This window comes from Parasteatoda tepidariorum, chromosome 2 (genome assembly GCF_982258835.1).
Source record: "Parasteatoda tepidariorum strain Cologne lab strain chromosome 2, Ptep-v5.0, whole genome shotgun sequence".
NCBI classification, from domain to species: domain Eukaryota; kingdom Metazoa; phylum Arthropoda; class Arachnida; order Araneae; family Theridiidae; genus Parasteatoda; species Parasteatoda tepidariorum.
In genome coordinates this window covers 93,322,630-93,341,060 of record NC_141756.1, presented here as the reverse complement: position 1 = coordinate 93,341,060, position 18,431 = coordinate 93,322,630, and the positions used below count along the sequence as shown (strand labels likewise).

Sequence of the window (18,431 nt, the reverse complement as noted above, 5' to 3'; positions counted from 1 at the left end):
AAAGAGCGAGAGTTCTTTGAGATAACTTAAAGAAGCTTTTTTAATTTTTATCTTCAATTATTTGCCAAAAATATAACATTGTTCACCTATCTTACTTCAAGCACTTTTTCTGTGTGTGTAAGGGTTTATGTCAACAATAAGAATGAAACTTCTTCTCTCCTTTAAGAGATTAAAAAGTTTTTTTTTTGGAGGAGGGGAGTTGATATTTACGAAGAACTTTTAGTTTTCTGCAAAATATTTATGTTATGAATATTATTTTTTAGAGAAAAGTGAACGTTGCTTATCTTCTTTATTCCCTGGAGCTAACCTGACTCAGTTGATAAAGGAAATTGCTTTGTTCACTTTAAAGATTTTTTGAGTGTCATGAAAGCATTTGCAAAACTTATGGTTGAAAACAAAAACAAACATATCAGCAATTTAGTCTGTTTTTTTTTCTTTTTTAGTTTACAACGAAGAGTGAAAAACTGAATACAATTAGGCACATTCAACACTTCATGCGACAATTCTTTTAGACAATTATTATTAATATCTGCTAATGAAGCAATTTATTTTATTGTAAAAAATATTTTCTGACAAATATAGGAAAGAAATTCAGAATTAATCAAATTGTACACGTTTTATTTTATTCTGCCAATTCGACTGTTGCTTTTTTTCTCTTTTTAGATTTAAATAAATCTGAAAGAATATAAGGTTGAAAACTGCAAGTGAAATAAATAATAGTTTCAATAATTTCTTTTTAATTTTGCTTTCAGCAATTCTTAGTTTTGAAAATTTGGTCTGACAAAATTACTTTGCATTTTCGAAGTTAGGATGGAACATATATTAATTTCCAGCAGTTAAAAAATGCTTTCTGGGGAGGGGAATCCGAAAAAAAATACAACAGAGAATAAGTTAAATCTGATTACTTATTAAACTTATCCATATAATAATGGAACACATAGCTGGATATATGACTGGAAATCTATAAAGATGAGATTTCAGTAACGCTACTGAGAGTAAGGTAAGGAGCACACCTGGTGATTGCTAAACTATAAATATGTAAATGTATAGATGTAATGTACAGATGTAAATGAATTTCAAAAATGCTTAATACATTTGTGACAAATTCTTTCTGATTGACAAACTTAAAATCCATGCGTATATAGTATTCAAATGCTTACACGCGTTCTTTTTTTTTGTTGAATAAAATGCTAACACAATAATTGTTGTTAAAAACATACTTACACATTGCCCTTAGAGTTATAACCCTGCTCATTCCTGTACCTTCAGCATTATTGGCATAACACTGGTAGCGCCCTCTATGCTTCTTTTTCACTTTTCTTATCAACAAACTCTTATAACTGAGTACTAGATCAGAGTCCTTGGGATTGAGGGGTCTCCCCTCGAACAGCCATCCAACATCACTCGAAGGTGGATTTGCCTTGACATCACAAATGAAACGAACATCATCACCTTCCAGAAATGAAGATTGTTGTTTGGTTGAACTCCTAATCGATAGCTGTACCATAGGGATGTCTAAATTAAATAATGATTATTTGAGCTACATTTATTTAGATAGTCTATATTTAGAAACATTTTTTTAATTATCAAAATCATACAATTATCATATCAAAAAAAATTTTTAATGTAAACATTTCAGGAAGTGGAGATAAAAAATAAAACATGAACACGAAGAAAATTACATAAAATGAAGTAAATGCTGATATACATCGGCTGGAGTAGTTTAAAATTATTGAAAAATTTGTTGCAATATTGGCATTACCAAAGAAATTTAAGTGATATTTTCTACACGAAGAAATGTGCGGTGAATAGCTTGTATACAAAACAAATTTTAACTAAACTTAACCACTTCCTTCTCGCTCCCGTGAAAATGACGAAATGAGGTTTCGCCCTCTATTTCTCGCTCCCATGGTATTTCCGGGCTGGATTGTTCAGTAGTAACTTGCCAATAAGAATAAAACTAATTCATTTCTTTTGTCCGGAAAACATTTTATTTCTCATTTTACACACCAGATGGCAGTATCAGGATATTTTTAGGGTAATTGTAGATAGTTAGTTAATTTTAAACTAGATGTCAGCACTAATCAATTTTCAAGGATAAAAAAATAGGCACTTTTATGACCGTTTTCTTGAAAATTAACCGATCGTTAAGGGGTTAATCCCAGTTTCACGAACACTATATTCCCTGATATTTGAAAAATAAAACTCTTTTCCTTATTCTTATGACCAATAGAAAATATATGCATTTGGTCTCGTGGCGATTTTCAGAATTACTTACAACTATTAAGAGTTATTTTTTTCATATCAAAATATATGGAATGAGCTTGAACCTCTCCTTGGCGACGAAAAAGTTTTGGTGTTTTAATTTTAGACACTTTTCATGCTATTTTCTAATTTAATAGTTGGTAGTTGCTATTTTATAGTTCAGGTTGAAAGAGTGGAAGGTCTCAACAAAATTTGAAAATACTTATAACGCTTGGAAACTAAACTCACTAACTCGCTTGATTGCTATTTAATTGCAGTTTCTCGACATCTGCAATCGGAAATTTATTCAAAAGCAAGTATTATTTCGTTACAAATGTCAAAAGTTTCTGTTCTAACGTTCAAAGATGCAAATGGCTTAGATACGAAAATTACTAACACCACGAATCGCCAATTTCTGAATAGAAAGCGCGAGGGTTCTCTTCTTTATTATTTAATCCTATTTAAAATAAAAACGGAATCTTTTTCTTTAATTAAAACTGTTTTGTTATATAAATTATTAAAATGAAAATTTTTTTATAGCGAAATCTCGCCACACATAATTTACCTGTTAAACAAGTAATTACGTATCAAAATATAGTTAAGTCAATACTTTCGTAATAAATAATTGGTTATTATACCCTGCTTTCTTTTTTTATCTTCTAATTATTTGCTTAAAATATTTTTATAGAATTGTAATGATTTTTTTCTTAATCATAACAAATGATGTTAAAAGCGATCTTTCATTGGTAATTAGCGTTTTGTTTGATATATTAAACATTAATGAGGAATCTTCAATTTTTTTTAAAATTTTATTTGATGATTTTCCCGTTTCTATGATAAATGTTTATGAGAAATTCTGGATTTCAAAATTAAAGTTTTCATTACTACGCATTTAGCAAAACATACAAAACTGAAAAAATAAATTTTACCGAATAAATGTTTTTATCCGCTCATATGGTAGCAATTTACCAACAATTCTAGTTCCCAAAATTTTAAATAACTATAAAGTAAGTGAAACATTAAAATAAATACTATTCAGCATAAACAAAACTTAATATAAAAAATTTTATGAGATGGATAAAATATTTATGGCGATGATATGTAGTATATAATTATTGGTGATTTTTAAGAAACATGAGAAAGGGGATACTGATAAAGTATTATAAAAATACAGTTTTAGAGTAAAAAATTTGCCTAAAAAAGTTACTGGTCTTACTCTATACCAGAGTCCCGCAGTGGACTGATCGTTCAGACACGGTTCTCAGCAGATCACCGCAGTCAAGCATCACTGGCTGATGTCAGTGTGCGGGTGGGTGACCACTTGGATCAGTCTGCGTAGGGACCGAGGGTGTGCGGTATTGGTCCTCGTTAAACTGTTCTACCGTAAAGTGCTCGACTTCGCGTGCAGGTCGTTGGGCTACCGAAGCAAGGGTGCCATCCCCTCTGCAGATGATCAAAATTGTGATGGCTTGTCTTCGGATCATCCTGATGGATGTTTCCCAGACCGTCGCCAATAGCCCATTGTGCCGCTCTAGTGTGACGTAAATGAACTATAGCAACAACAACAACTAATCTATACCAGAAGATAAATCAGTTTTCTTGAAAAACTAAAAAAATTGAAATACATTTCTTAAACTATGACTTCCAAATTCTCGGACCCATGAAAGAATAACGTTAACCCTAAAATCCATAATTTTATTTTTAATCTGTAAGTCTACATTTAAGGTATTAGGGGCCTTTAAAAATAAAAACAATAAATACGTACCTTAATTTCTAACTAATAGAAAATGTAAATATTATACTATTTATTTTTCAGCTAATAGCAAATGTTATTCTATTTTTATTTCTTTTTTAGATTGTAGACTTAGTGTAAATTAATATAAATTATTCTTAAATTATTACATTCAAAAAAATAATGATGTTTCGAATGTTTTATAATAAAAAAAGAATAGAATAAAATAGACATCCACTGTAAAATAAATAATGCCTAGAAACTGGAGCGGTAATACATTATTTGATTAAAAACTCCATTCGCTCCAAATATATACGAATTGTAATTAACAACAGTCCACGTGTTTCAAGTGTTCAAAAACAGGCATCCATTTTTAAAACTTGAATGAGAAAAAAAAAACAGTGATTTGAAATGTAAAGCATAAAATTGACAACGATCGAAAAATGGAAAAAATAAAGGTGAGAAACAAAACTAGAAAAACCACAGTAGCCAAGAGAGAAAAAGTGGGTAAAGAAAACAAAACAAGAAAAACCACTGAGGGGCAAATCAGGAATAACCTGTCACTTACCGTGATTTTTCTTATTCAATCTTTCTATTTTTTTCCAGCCGACCGGTCTGTGTAGGGGGCAGGGAACTGTCCTTGCATCAGAAAGGTTCTGGGTTCAAATCCCGGTCAAGGCATGGATGTTTCTTTCTCTCTGTGTGTTCTATGTCATTTCTCCTTAGTGTATGTGAATGTGACTCATCCTGTAAACGGGTTTGTGGTTGAATGAATGGTGTGGCAGAAGTCGAATTATTGGCCATAGATGGCGCCACTAATAAACAAGAACAATCACACCCACTATGCCTAAACAGGCATGCAACAAAAAAGAAAAAAAAATTCCTCTCGACTACAGTAGTTTTTCTATCTTTGTTTCCCCCCTTCATTTTTCCATTTTCGGTGGCAACTTTACGTTATATATTTCGAATCACTTTTTTGTTTCTTCTCATTCACGTCTGGCAAGTCTTGAAAATGGGAGCCAGTTTTTAGGAGCTTAAAACATCTTGACTGTTATTTCCGGCTTGTATATTTCTGAAGAGAATGAAATTTTTAATCAAGTAATCGACATCCAATATTTAAGCAAAGTAATATAATTTAAACGTTAAAAGAATTCTTACACGTTATATTGAGATGCCATCCATCTTCGAGAGCTGATCCACTCAGCAAAAAATTTTCCGTTCTGCAACGCAGGTACTTTTTGTGGTCGCTTCTGGATGGATAGAATGTCAAGATGCTGGTTGTTTGGTTCCCATCCATGGATAGTAAATCGGTGTGATTGGATAAAGGTTCGTTATCCAGGAACCAGGACATCCTAGAAGCAGGGCGAGATCCACGGGAATAACATCGAAGTTCAACTTTCCGTCCGGCCGTCAAGCTGATTCTTTGTGGTGTTAAACTGACACCTAGTGGCTTCACTGGTAAAAGGAATATAGTAATAGAAATTAGTAATCGAAATTATGGTAATAGGTAATACTGGTAATATAAATTAGTGTAAAGAAATAAACATACGTAAATAAGTTCACTCGTAATATCGCAATGGAGTAACTCCATTGTGATAGATTTGGAAACTTTTAATTATTTCACACTTTTAGACTCAATATTTTATTATACCTTTCTTTTACCACTGCTTGTGAATGATAAGTCAACTTTGATATAACAGCGGAGCATTTCTATTAAGTTAATGAGAGAAAAAATTATACAATTTACACTGTTAAAAAAATCTAACTATCATACTGTATAGCAGGCGTGGCCAAGCTCCTACATGGTCGAGCGATTTTTCAAAATTTAAAATTTTTCGCGATCCACAATTAAATACTATTACAAAGGTATTAAATTTTCTTTTACATAAATTATATTTATTGAAAACATGTAAGTAAAAGTACAAAATATGCGTATTGAATTCAAAATTGAACACATTTAATTTACTTCAAAATTTAGTGAATAATTGGTGACAGCACTTCTCAGCAATTCTTTGAGATGCTTGTCAGTTAATACTGATCAGTGTTTGGATTTTACTAATTTTCAAGTGGAATAAAATTATTCACTTGAGTACGTTGTTCCGAATATTGAAATCATTCGACAAGCAGCTCTTTTTTTAATACAGGATACTTCGAATCTGGTTCAAATTTCCAAAATTCAGTAATCGACGCGACGTCGACTTATATTTTAATTGTAGAGCTTGATCTTCTTGCACCTCAATTAGTTCTAATAGATTGGAATTATAATTATATGGGAAATGGAAAACTCACCTTAAATTGAGCAACTTTGCACTTAGTCTTTCATATTAGTTCTCAGTAATTTAAAAAACGTTTTGAAACACATACGGAACGAAAATAATTTTTTTAAATATAATAGCACAAAAAGGAAAAGAGAACTCTGGTACATTTATCGAGAGCCACAAATAAACCTTCAAATAGCCGCATGTGTCTCGCGAGCCGCAGGTTGGCGACCCCTGCTGTATAGTAATAACATTTCGGGAAAAAACAAAATAAAAAACACATTTCTGTTAGCAAAAACCAAACTGTACGGCATTTAAACCATTCATCTAGTTATGTTCCCATTCATAAAGTAAAGCTTACCGGCAATTCTGGCTTTCGAGATTATAGTTCATATTATCACACATTTATTAAAAAATACAAAACTGAAAAGTAAATATAACCGAATAGTTCGTTTTTATGCCAGTCTGTAAGGTATGATAAAATTACTGACTTTTACCATACACACCAAATTTTATCATATATTATAAAACTGCATTTTATTGTTAATTTTACCAAAGCTATTCAGTAAAATTTGCCACTCTTTTTGGTGTTTCCTCTATGGCGAAATTTACCGTGTTCAGAAACATGGTAAATTTTACCATATTTTGGTTGACCTTTATTTTTTTTTCTTCAATGTAGATAGATACAAGTTAAAATGTTCATTTTTGGAGAATAAAACCATTATGACCTCAAAACTATGGATCCGATTAGTTAATTAGATTCAGTTTAAAAACTACATTGAAAATAATAACTTACATTCCTAAATAACTGCATATAAGCTACACCCTATTTTCCTCGATTCGTCTCCCTCTTAATATTTGTGGTTGTGCAATTTTTTACAACTTACTATAAGGATGGTACTTAAAAAACTGTAACAGGTTTGAACTGTTTTTTTCTTATGGATGTCCATTTTTTTGAAATTTCTTTTAATTTATCTGAAGACTACTATTATAAATGAGCTTTATTAGGTTACAATTAATTAATAAGTTAAAAAGCAGTTAGCAAACTTATTTTTATTCTGATTAATTCAACTGGGCTATTAAATGATAGTAAAGTCATGTAGAAAAAAATTAACTATATTAAGAAATATTCGATAGTATAACAAGACAGAAAAAACAAGATTATCATGAAAAATATTTTAAGGTGAAAATTTATTTAAACAGATAGCTGCAAAATATTTTATAATCTTTTCGTGAAAAGCATTAAATTCGTACAAGAAAAAATCCATTTAAAGGCAATTTCACCTTCTCTCTTTCATCAAAGTTTTAAATTTCTTTTTACTAAAAATGAAGAAATACATCGGTCGAAGAAATTCTTACAAAATATTTCTTTTAGAATCTACTTCCTAATGCTTATCAGTGCGCTCGGAGGACTTTTCACTATTCCTAAAATGACCATGTAGAAAAAGTCCCTTTTTTTCTTCTTCCCAGGATTATGAAAAAGTAAAGAGTCCAGTACGTGAAATGACAGGATTACGGCTTAAAATAAATGTCTTTCCACATAAAACTGCTACTTTATGAACACTTTGACCTGCGGATTTCTTTAAATCTGTCACTATACTAAGTTATTGGGCCCAAGATTATTTCTTTTAAGGGTTTAGCAAGATGTTTGTTTAGGTCTAAATAGGTAACTTGAAGGAAATTTCTTTGGACAAGACATTTTTTAAGATATATATGAAACTACAGAAAACAGCATGTGGGAGCATTATTTTGGTCATTTTAGTTTTTAGCTCAAGTAATGTTTAACTTAAAATTTATAGTTGTTTGACAGTTTGTACTTATTTTGAAACTGCCTCTTGGCGATGACTCTTATCCCTTGACATATTTTAGTAGAATATATTAAACAAAATAAATATATATATGCATATTTCTGTACAGTTTTATTAGCTCAAGCATCTGTAACGACAAAACTGCATTGCACTCGATATTGCTTTTTGTATTTCAGAAAAGAAAAGTTATTTAAAATACGAAAGAATAAATATGTCTGGGGGATCTGTTTTGGGATCTAAATCTTAAAAATTCTTTTAACGTATCTGACAACTGATTCTCCTACTTAATTTCACATTTAGACGGTCGTCGGGCAACCGAAGAGGGGGTGCCATCCCCTCTGAAGAGGATCAAAATTGTGATGGCACGTCTTCGGATCATCCTCGGGGATGTTTCCCAGACCGTCGCCAATAGCCCATTGAGCAGCTCTAGTGCGACATAAATAAACTACAACAACTACAACTACAACATTTAGACTATATGCCGACCAGGTGGCTGAGTGGTTAGCGAGCCTGACTGCGAAGCCGATGATTACGGGTTCGAATCCCGCTGAGGGCATGGTTGCTTCTCTGTGTGCTGCCCTCTGTTGTGTGATGTGTGAATGTGGCCCACCCTATGAACGAGTATTTGTGGCAGTGTGGCGTGGGTAATGTTGCCCGCCTCGGTGACTTTGGTTCACAGGTGCTCACTGGGTAACGATAAATGAGCAACACTTCCAGCATCTTCTAAGGCGAAGAACGAAAGTTCAGTGCCTGCCGTTATTGAAAAAAAAACATTAAGACTATTTTCCAATATTAAATTAATATTAACATTAAAATGAAGCTTTCTTAATTTTTTTAAACTAATAAAAGTAAATAATTATAAATCTAATTTAACAGACGAAAATAATAATTTGTTGTTATTTCAATCTTAAAATCAATAAATTAACTAAAAAATAAAACATTAAAATAATAACACTAAAATAAAACTAAAAAATAATAACATTAAAATGAAGCTTTCTGAATTTTTTTTAAACTAATAAAAGTAAATAATTATAAATCTAATTTAACAGACGAAAATAAAAATTGATTGTTATTTCAATTTTAAAATCAATAAATTAACTAAAAAATAAAACATTAAAATAATAACACTAAAATAAAACTAAAAAAATAATAACATTAAAATGAAGCTTTCTGAATTTTTTTAAACTAATAAAAGTAAATAATTATAAATCTAATTTAACAGACGAAAATAAAAATTTATTGTTATTTCAATTTTAAAATCAATAAATTAACTAAAAAATATTGCTTAGTATTATTTCTGAGAAATTAAGATACGTAAATTTCTAAAAAAACTGTCATTTTTTAAGCATTCCAATATTGCATTTCTATTTTACGATATTAATACTACATTTTACTATATTAATTTCTGAAACTGTAATCAATTTAATTATTCGCGATCGCAACGAACTATAGGGGGCGTTGTTGTATGAGACGCTTACCTGCGATTTCCATATGAACCGTCATTCAGTTACTCTGGAGACGTCGTTAATGTAGCGTGTAGCATTGCAACGTTCCTTCTTTAATGTGGCTTATTAAATTTAAAAAAGAAAAATGCTTGATCTTCTTTTTTGTACAACCGAAAACAAAATGGTATCTCTTTTTATTAGAGAAGGAATATCCAAAACACATCGGAAAAATATTTGTACATTAACAGAAAAAAATATGTATATTCTTATAAGAGTTAAAACCTAATGCCCGAGAAATAGTATTACTAAATGTAATGATATAACATGAAAGGCCCATTTAAACTTTACATTCTATAGTTTTAAGAATCATATTAGTTCAAAAATTAAAATGAACAAAAAGTATACATAAGCCTCATAATTTTATGAAATTTAATTTTGTAAACAACGTTTTTTGACAACAATTTTTATCAAAAAATGTCAAGTTTCAATAAAAATCATTCTTTAGAAACTAAGAAACGTAAAATAAAGAATGCTGACGAAACAAAAACAAAAAAAAATTCTTTTTTGTCGCCATTTTTAGTGCTACGAATATTCGTCTTTGGGATTTGCCAAAAACAAAACAAGATGCAATTTTATTTTTTCAGGAGGGAAATATTTTACCGAAAAAACGAAAATGTACCAATACCCACAACATAAAACTTTATCTTGGCAAACGTACGTTTTGGAAATGTTATTTCATTTGGAATCTTATTCATCAGAGTTCATATGGCGATATGATTGTTTTGAATCTATGCTAAACTCTATATCGGCTCATTTTCCACCGAAATCCAATTAACTATTTTGATTTTAAATAAAGTGTTTTATTTTATGAACTGTCGCAAAAATTTTAAGTGTAGATTGGCGGCACTTAAAAACCGCCAAATCTGTAGCGGCGGTGGCGTTAATACGTCGTTAGTACCGAATTTTTATTCCATACTTTTCTGAATCATATTATTTCAAACATTGGAATATACAAGAAGTATGCATAAACACATAATGTTATACCATTTAATTTTTCAAAAGTATTTTGAGAACAATTTTTATCAAAAAATTATAAACTAAAAAACGGAAAATAAAGAATTCTTAGGATAAAAAAAATCGATTTTAAGAATTATTAACATTGAAATAAAAACTTTCATATTGTTTCTTTTTTTATTATTCTTATAGTTCTTAATCAGACGTAAAAAACCATTCTGTAGAGAACCATCATCAAATGAAAAAAAAAATATTTACAAGCAAATTTTTTATTGTAAAAATCATTGCACTTACCTGATTTATGATTCCCGGAGAATTCCAAAATGATAAGTTCCTTGTTTGAAAACTTTATTCTCAAATAATAGATACATAGTTTATACCTTCATTACTTTTAGATAACATACTACACAGCAAAATTTTATAATTGATATGAATTTGAATATGTAGCTAAAAACAGAATAGCTGAATTCTAGTTGAACTTATTCTTTCAAAATTAAAAAAAACTTACCAAGAAAACGATTTAAATTAATTAAGAATCAGCACAAATGGCACTATTTCAAGTAACTTGGATAATTTTTTATTGTTGTTTTCCGAATTATATGGATACAGAAATATATACTATTCTATAACGAAGAAGAATATGCTATAACTATTACAATTCTGTATGTTCTGAATTCATATTTATTCACTGGAATGACGAAAGCAATGTTGACTTCACTTTAATTCGTAATGAATTGAAGACAGAAGAAATGCATTTTACTTTAATACACACATCTGTAACAGTATCCGAAATCGGAAGTCATCAGTTGCAAGTTTGTTGATAATAGAAATTAAAAATTATTGAAGAATTTTTCTTCAAATGTTTGGCGTGTTCTGTTCCTGAAAGATTTACTAATATTCTGGAGATTTTTTTCAAGTTCTTCGGCCTTTTCCTTAGGGAAATTTTGTTTCCTATTTGCTGCTAAAAAATGGAGTCTGATTCAGTCAATGACTTTGATGGAACTAAATGAAAACGTGATAAATTAATGTCCGATATTTACAGGCTCCCGCTAGACGGCGTACTCGAGCGTTGCGATCGCGAATTGATACTTATTACCACGTTTATATAAACTTGCCTTCGTGTAAGTCTGTCCGGGTGGAATTTTGTAATCGATTTTAAACTAACTTCCCGACTAGCTACAAACTTCAAATTTGGCACACAGTTCAGAATTGGATGACAATGCATGAAAATGAAGAGAAAAAAGACATACAAAGTAAAATAAAATTAAAATTTAAAAAAATAATTTACCACGTTTATATAAACTTGCCTTCGTGTATGTCTGTCCGGGTGGAATTTTATAATCGATTTTAAACTAACTTCCCGACTAGCTACAAACTTCAAATTTGGCACACAGTTCAGAATTGGATGACAATGCATGAAAATGAAGAGAAAAAAGACATACAAAGTAAAATAAAATTAAAATTTAAAAAAATAATTGTTTTCGAGATTGTCTTTTGTTGTCGATTCCATTATTTCAAATTATTACGTGTCAGGTGAAAATATTTTTGTTGTCGGAGTATTTTTATTGGCTGAAAAATCACGTGGTAGGATCCAGTTTTTCCTCATTCATTTCTAGATTGTTTTGGTTGTCATCAGCATAAAACTAATGAAAGTCGTAAAGGTATTGTTTTTCTATAAAGATTTTTGTATTCGCGATCGCAACGAACTATAGGGGGCGTTGTTGTATGAGACGCTTACCTGCGATTTCCATATGAACCGTCATTCAGTTACTCTGGAGACGTCTTTAATGTAGCCTGTAGCATTGCAACGTTCCTTCTTTAATGTGGCTTATTAAATTTAAAAAAGAAAAATGCTTGATCTTCTTTCTTGTACAACCGAAAACAAAATGGTATCTCTTTTTTTTAGAGAAGGAACATCCAAAACACATCGGAAAAATATTTGTACATTAACAGAAAAAAATATGTATATTCTTATAAGAGTTAAAACCTAATGCCCGAGAAATAGTATTACTAAATTTAATGATATAACATGAAAGGCCCATTTAAACTTTACATTCTATAGTTTTAAGAATCATATTAGTTCAAAAATTAAAATGAACAAAAAGTATACTACATAAACCTCATAATTTTATGAAATTTAATTTTGTAAACAACGTTTTATCAAAAAATTTCAAGTTTCAATAAAAATCATTATTTAGAAACTAAGAAACGTAAAATAAAGAATGCTGACGAAACAAAAACAAAAAAAAAAAAAAACAATTCTTTTTTGTCGCCATTTTTAGTGCTTCGAATATTCGTCTTTGGGATTTGCCAAAAACAAAACAAGATGCAATTTTATTTTTTCAGGAGGGAAATATTTTACCGAAAAAACGAAAATGTACCAATTCCCACAACATAAAACTTTATCTTGGCAAACGTACGTTTTGGAAATGTTATTTCATTTGGAATCTTATTCATCAGAGTTCATATGGCGATATGATTGTTTTGAATCTATGCTAAACTCTATATCGGCTCATTTTCCACCGAAATCCGATCGACTATTTTTATTTTAAATAAAGTGTTTTATTTTATGAACTGTCGCAAAAATTTTAAGTGTAGATTGGCGGCACTTAAAAACCGCCAAATCTGTAGCGGCGGTGGCGTTAATACGTAAGTACCGAATTTTTATTCCATACTTTTCTGAATCATATTACTTCAAACATTGGAATATACAAGAAGTATGCATAAACACATAATGTTATACCATTTAATTTTTCAAAAGTATTTTGAGAACAATTTTTATCAAAAAATTATAAACTAAAAAACGGAAAATAAAGAATTCTTAGGATAAAAAAAATCGATTTTAAGAATTATTAACATTGAAATAAAAACTTTCATATTGTTTCTTTTTTTATTATTCTTATAGTTCTTAATCAGACGTAAAAAACCATTCTGTAGAGAACCATCATCAAATGAAAAAAAAAATATTTACAAGCAAATTTTTTATTGTAAAAATCATTGCACTTACCTGATTTATGATTCCCGGAGAATTCCAAAATGATAAGTTCCTTGTTTGAAAACTTTATTCTCAAATAATAGATACATAGTTTATACCTTCATTACTTTTAGATAACATACTACACAGCAAAATTTTATAATTGATATGAATTTGAATATGTAGCTAAAAACAGAATAGCTGAATTCTAGTTGAACTTATTCTTTCAAAATTAAAAAAAACTTACCAAGAAAACGATTTAAATTAATTAAGAATCAGCACAAATGGCACTATTTCAAGTAACTTGGATAATTTTTTATTGTTGTTTTCCGAATTATATGGATACAGAAATATATACTATTCTATAACGAAGAAGAATATGCTATAACTATTACAATTCTGTATGTTCTGAATTCATATTTATTCACTGGAATGACGAAAGCAATGTTGACTTCACTTTAATTCGTAATGAATTGAAGACAGAAGAAATGCATTTTACTTTAATACACACATCTGTAACAGTATCCGAAATCGGAAGTCATCAGTTGCAAGTTTGTTGATAATAGAAATTAAAAATTATTGAAGAATTTTTCTTCAAATGTTTGGCGTGTTCTGTTCCTGAAAGATTTACTAATATTCTGGAGATTTTTTTCAAGTTCTTCGGCCTTTTCCTTAGGGAAATTTTGTTTCCTATTTGCTGCTAAAAAATGGAGTCTGATTCAGTCAATGACTTTGATGGAACTAAATGAAAACGTGATAAATTAATGTCCGATATTTACAGGCTCCCGCTAGACGGCGTACTCGAGCGTTGCGATCGCGAATTGATACTTATTACCACGTTTATATAAACTTGCCTTCGTGTAAGTCTGTCCGGGTGGAATTTTGTAATCGATTTTAAACTAACTTCCCGACTAGCTACAAACTTCAAATTTGGCACACAGTTCAGAATTGGATGACAATGCATGAAAATGAAGAGAAAAAAGACATACAAAGTAAAATAAAATTAAAATTTAAAAAAATAATTTACCACGTTTATATAAACTTGCCTTCGTGTATGTCTGTCCGGGTGGAATTTTATAATCGATTTTAAACTAACTTCCCGACTAGCTACAAACTTCAAATTTGGCACACAGTTCAGAATTGGATGACAATGCATGAAAATGAAGAGAAAAAAGACATACAAAGTAAAATAAAATTAAAATTTAAAAAAATAATTATTTTCGAGATTGTCTTTTGTTGTCGATTCCATTATTTCAAATTATTACGTGTCAGGTGAAAATATTTTTGTTGTCGGAGTATTTTTATTGGCTGAAAAATCACGTGGTAGGATCCAGTTTTTCCTCATTCATTTCTAGATTGTTTTGGTTGTCATCAGCATAAAACTAATGAAAGTCGTAAAGGTATTGTTTTTCTATAAAGACTTTTGTATTCGCGATCGCAACGAACTATAGGGGGCGTTGTTGTATGAGACGCTTACCTGCGATTTCCATATGAACCGTCATTCAGTTACTCTGGAGACGTCTTTAATGTAGCCTGTAGCATTGCAACGTTCCTTCTTTAATGTGGCTTATTAAATTTAAAAAAGAAAAATGCTTGATCTTCTTTCTTGTACAACCGAAAACAAAATGGTATCTCTTTTTTTTAGAGAAGGAACATCCAAAACACATCGGAAAAATATTTGTACATTAACAGAAAAAAATATGTATATTCTTATAAGAGTTAAAACCTAATGCCCGAGAAATAGTATTACTAAATTTAATGATATAACATGAAAGGCCCATTTAAACTTTACATTCTATAGTTTTAAGAATCATATTAGTTCAAAAATTAAAATGAACAAAAAGTATACTACATAAACCTCATAATTTTATGAAATTTAATTTTGTAAACAACGTTTTATCAAAAAATTTCAAGTTTCAATAAAAATCATTATTTAGAAACTAAGAAACGTAAAATAAAGAATGCTGACGAAACAAAAACAAAAAAAAAAAAAAACAATTCTTTTTTGTCGCCATTTTTAGTGCTTCGAATATTCGTCTTTGGGATTTGCCAAAAACAAAACAAGATGCAATTTTATTTTTTCAGGAGGGAAATATTTTACCGAAAAAACGAAAATGTACCAATTCCCACAACATAAAACTTTATCTTGGCAAACGTACGTTTTGGAAATGTTATTTCATTTGGAATCTTATTCATCAGAGTTCATATGGCGATATGATTGTTTTGAATCTATGCTAAACTCTATATCGGCTCATTTTCCACCGAAATCCGATCGACTATTTTTATTTTAAATAAAGTGTTTTATTTTATGAACTGTCGCAAAAATTTTAAGTGTAGATTGGCGGCACTTAAAAACCGCCAAATCTGTAGCGGCGGTGGCGTTAATACGTAAGTACCGAATTTTTATTCCATACTTTTCTGAATCATATTACTTCAAACATTGGAATATACAAGAAGTATGCATAAACACATAATGTTATACCATTTAATTTTTCAAAAGTATTTTGAGAACAATTTTTATCAAAAAATTATAAACTAAAAAACGGAAAATAAAGAATTCTTAGGATAAAAAAAATCGATTTTAAGAATTATTAACATTGAAATAAAAACTTTCATATTGTTTCTTTTTTTATTATTCTTATAGTTCTTAATCAGACGTAAAAAACCATTCTGTAGAGAACCATCATCAAATGAAAAAAAAAATATTTACAAGCAAATTTTTTATTGTAAAAATCATTGCACTTACCTGATTTATGATTCCCGGAGAATTCCAAAATGATAAGTTCCTTGTTTGAAAACTTTATTCTCAAATAATAGATACATAGTTTATACCTTCATTACTTTTAGATAACATACTACACAGCAAAATTTTATAATTGATATGAATTTGAATATGTAGCTAAAAACAGAATAGCTGAATTCTAGTTGAACTTATTCTTTCAAAATTAAAAAAAACTTACCAAGAAAACGATTTAAATTAATTAAGAATCAGCACAAATGGCACTATTTCAAGTAACTTGGATAATTTTTTATTGTTGTTTTCCGAATTATATGGATACAGAAATATATACTATTCTATAACGAAGAAGAATATGCTATAACTATTACAATTCTGTATGTTCTGAATTCATATTTATTCACTGGAATGACGAAAGCAATGTTGACTTCACTTTAATTCGTAATGAATTGAAGACAGAAGAAATGCATTTTACTTTAATACACACATCTGTAACAGTATCCGAAATCGGAAGTCATCAGTTGCAAGTTTGTTGATAATAGAAATTAAAAATTATTGAAGAATTTTTCTTCAAATGTTTGGCGTGTTCTGTTCCTGAAAGATTTACTAATATTCTGGAGATTTTTTTCAAGTTCTTCGGCCTTTTCCTTAGGGAAATTTTGTTTCCTATTTGCTGCTAAAAAATGGAGTCTGATTCAGTCAATGACTTTGATGGAACTAAATGAAAACGTGATAAATTAATGTCCGATATTTACAGGCTCCCGCTAGACGGCGTACTCGAGCGTTGCGATCGCGAATTGATACTTATTACCACGTTTATATAAACTTGCCTTCGTGTAAGTCTGTCCGGGTGGAATTTTGTAATCGATTTTAAACTAACTTCCCGACTAGCTACAAACTTCAAATTTGGCACACAGTTCAGAATTGGATGACAATGCATGAAAATGAAGAGAAAAAAGACATACAAAGTAAAATAAAATTAAAATTTAAAAAAATAATTTACCACGTTTATATAAACTTGCCTTCGTGTATGTCTGTCCGGGTGGAATTTTATAATCGATTTTAAACTAACTTCCCGACTAGCTACAAACTTCAAATTTGGCACACAGTTCAGAATTGGATGACAATGCATGAAAATGAAGAGAAAAAAGACATACAAAGTAAAATAAAATTAAAATTTAAAAAAATAATTGTTTTCGAGATTGTCTTTTGTTGTCGATTCCATTATTTCAAATTATTACGTGTCAGGTGAAAATATTTTTGTTGTCGGAGTATTTTTATTGGCTGAAAAATCACGTGGTAGGATCCAGTTTTTCCTCATTCATTTCTAGATTGTTTTGGTTGTCATCAGCATAAAACTAATGAAAGTCGTAAAGGTATTGTTTTTCTATAAAGATTTTTGTATTCGCGATCGCAACGAACTATAGGGGGCGTTGTTGTATGAGACGCTTACCTGCGATTTCCATATGAACCGTCATTCAGTTACTCTGGAGACGTCTTTAATGTAGCCTGTAGCATTGCAACGTTCCTTCTTTAATGTGGCTTATTAAATTTAAAAAAGAAAAATGCTTGATCTTCTTTCTTGTACAACCGAAAACAAAATGGTATCTCTTTTTTTTAGAGAAGGAACATCCAAAACACATCGGAAAAATATTTGTACATTAACAGAAAAAAATATGTATATTCTTATAAGAGTTAAAACCTAATGCCCGAGAAATAGTATTACTAAATTTAATGATATAACATGAAAGGCCCATTTAAACTTTACATTCTATAGTTTTAAGAATCATATTAGTTCAAAAATTAAAATGAACAAAAAGTATACTACATAAACCTCATAATTTTATGAAATTTAATTTTGTAAACAACGTTTTATCAAAAAATTTCAAGTTTCAATAAAAATCATTATTTAGAAACTAAGAAACGTAAAATAAAGAATGCTGACGAAACAAAAACAAAAAAAAAAAAAAAACAATTCTTTTTTGTCGCCATTTTTAGTGCTACGAATATTCGTCTTTGGGATTTGCCAAAAACAAAACAAGATGCAATTTTATTTTTTCAGGAGGGAAATATTTTACCGAAAAAACGAAAATGTACCAATTCCCACAACATAAAACTTTATCTTGGCAAACGTACGTTTTGGAAATGTTATTTCATTTGGAATCTTATTCATCAGAGTTCATATGGCGATATGATTGTTTTGAATCTATGCTAAACTC

General features: G+C 29.8%; 1 protein-coding gene across 1 annotated transcript in view; it reads right to left on the bottom strand.

The window, feature by feature from the left end:
* The window catches only part of LOC107440764 (adhesion molecule nephrin-like), a 213,430-nt gene that overhangs the window by 81,504 nt on the left and 113,495 nt on the right, over positions 1–18,431 (bottom strand). Inside the window, exons 6-7 of the mRNA XM_043044524.3 lie at positions 5,135–5,431; positions 1,225–1,515 (exon numbers count right to left, since the gene is read on the bottom strand). Coding sequence (XP_042900458.1) covers positions 1,225–1,515; positions 5,135–5,431 — 588 coding nt within the window. The remainder of the gene's footprint in view (positions 1–1,224; positions 1,516–5,134; positions 5,432–18,431) is intronic.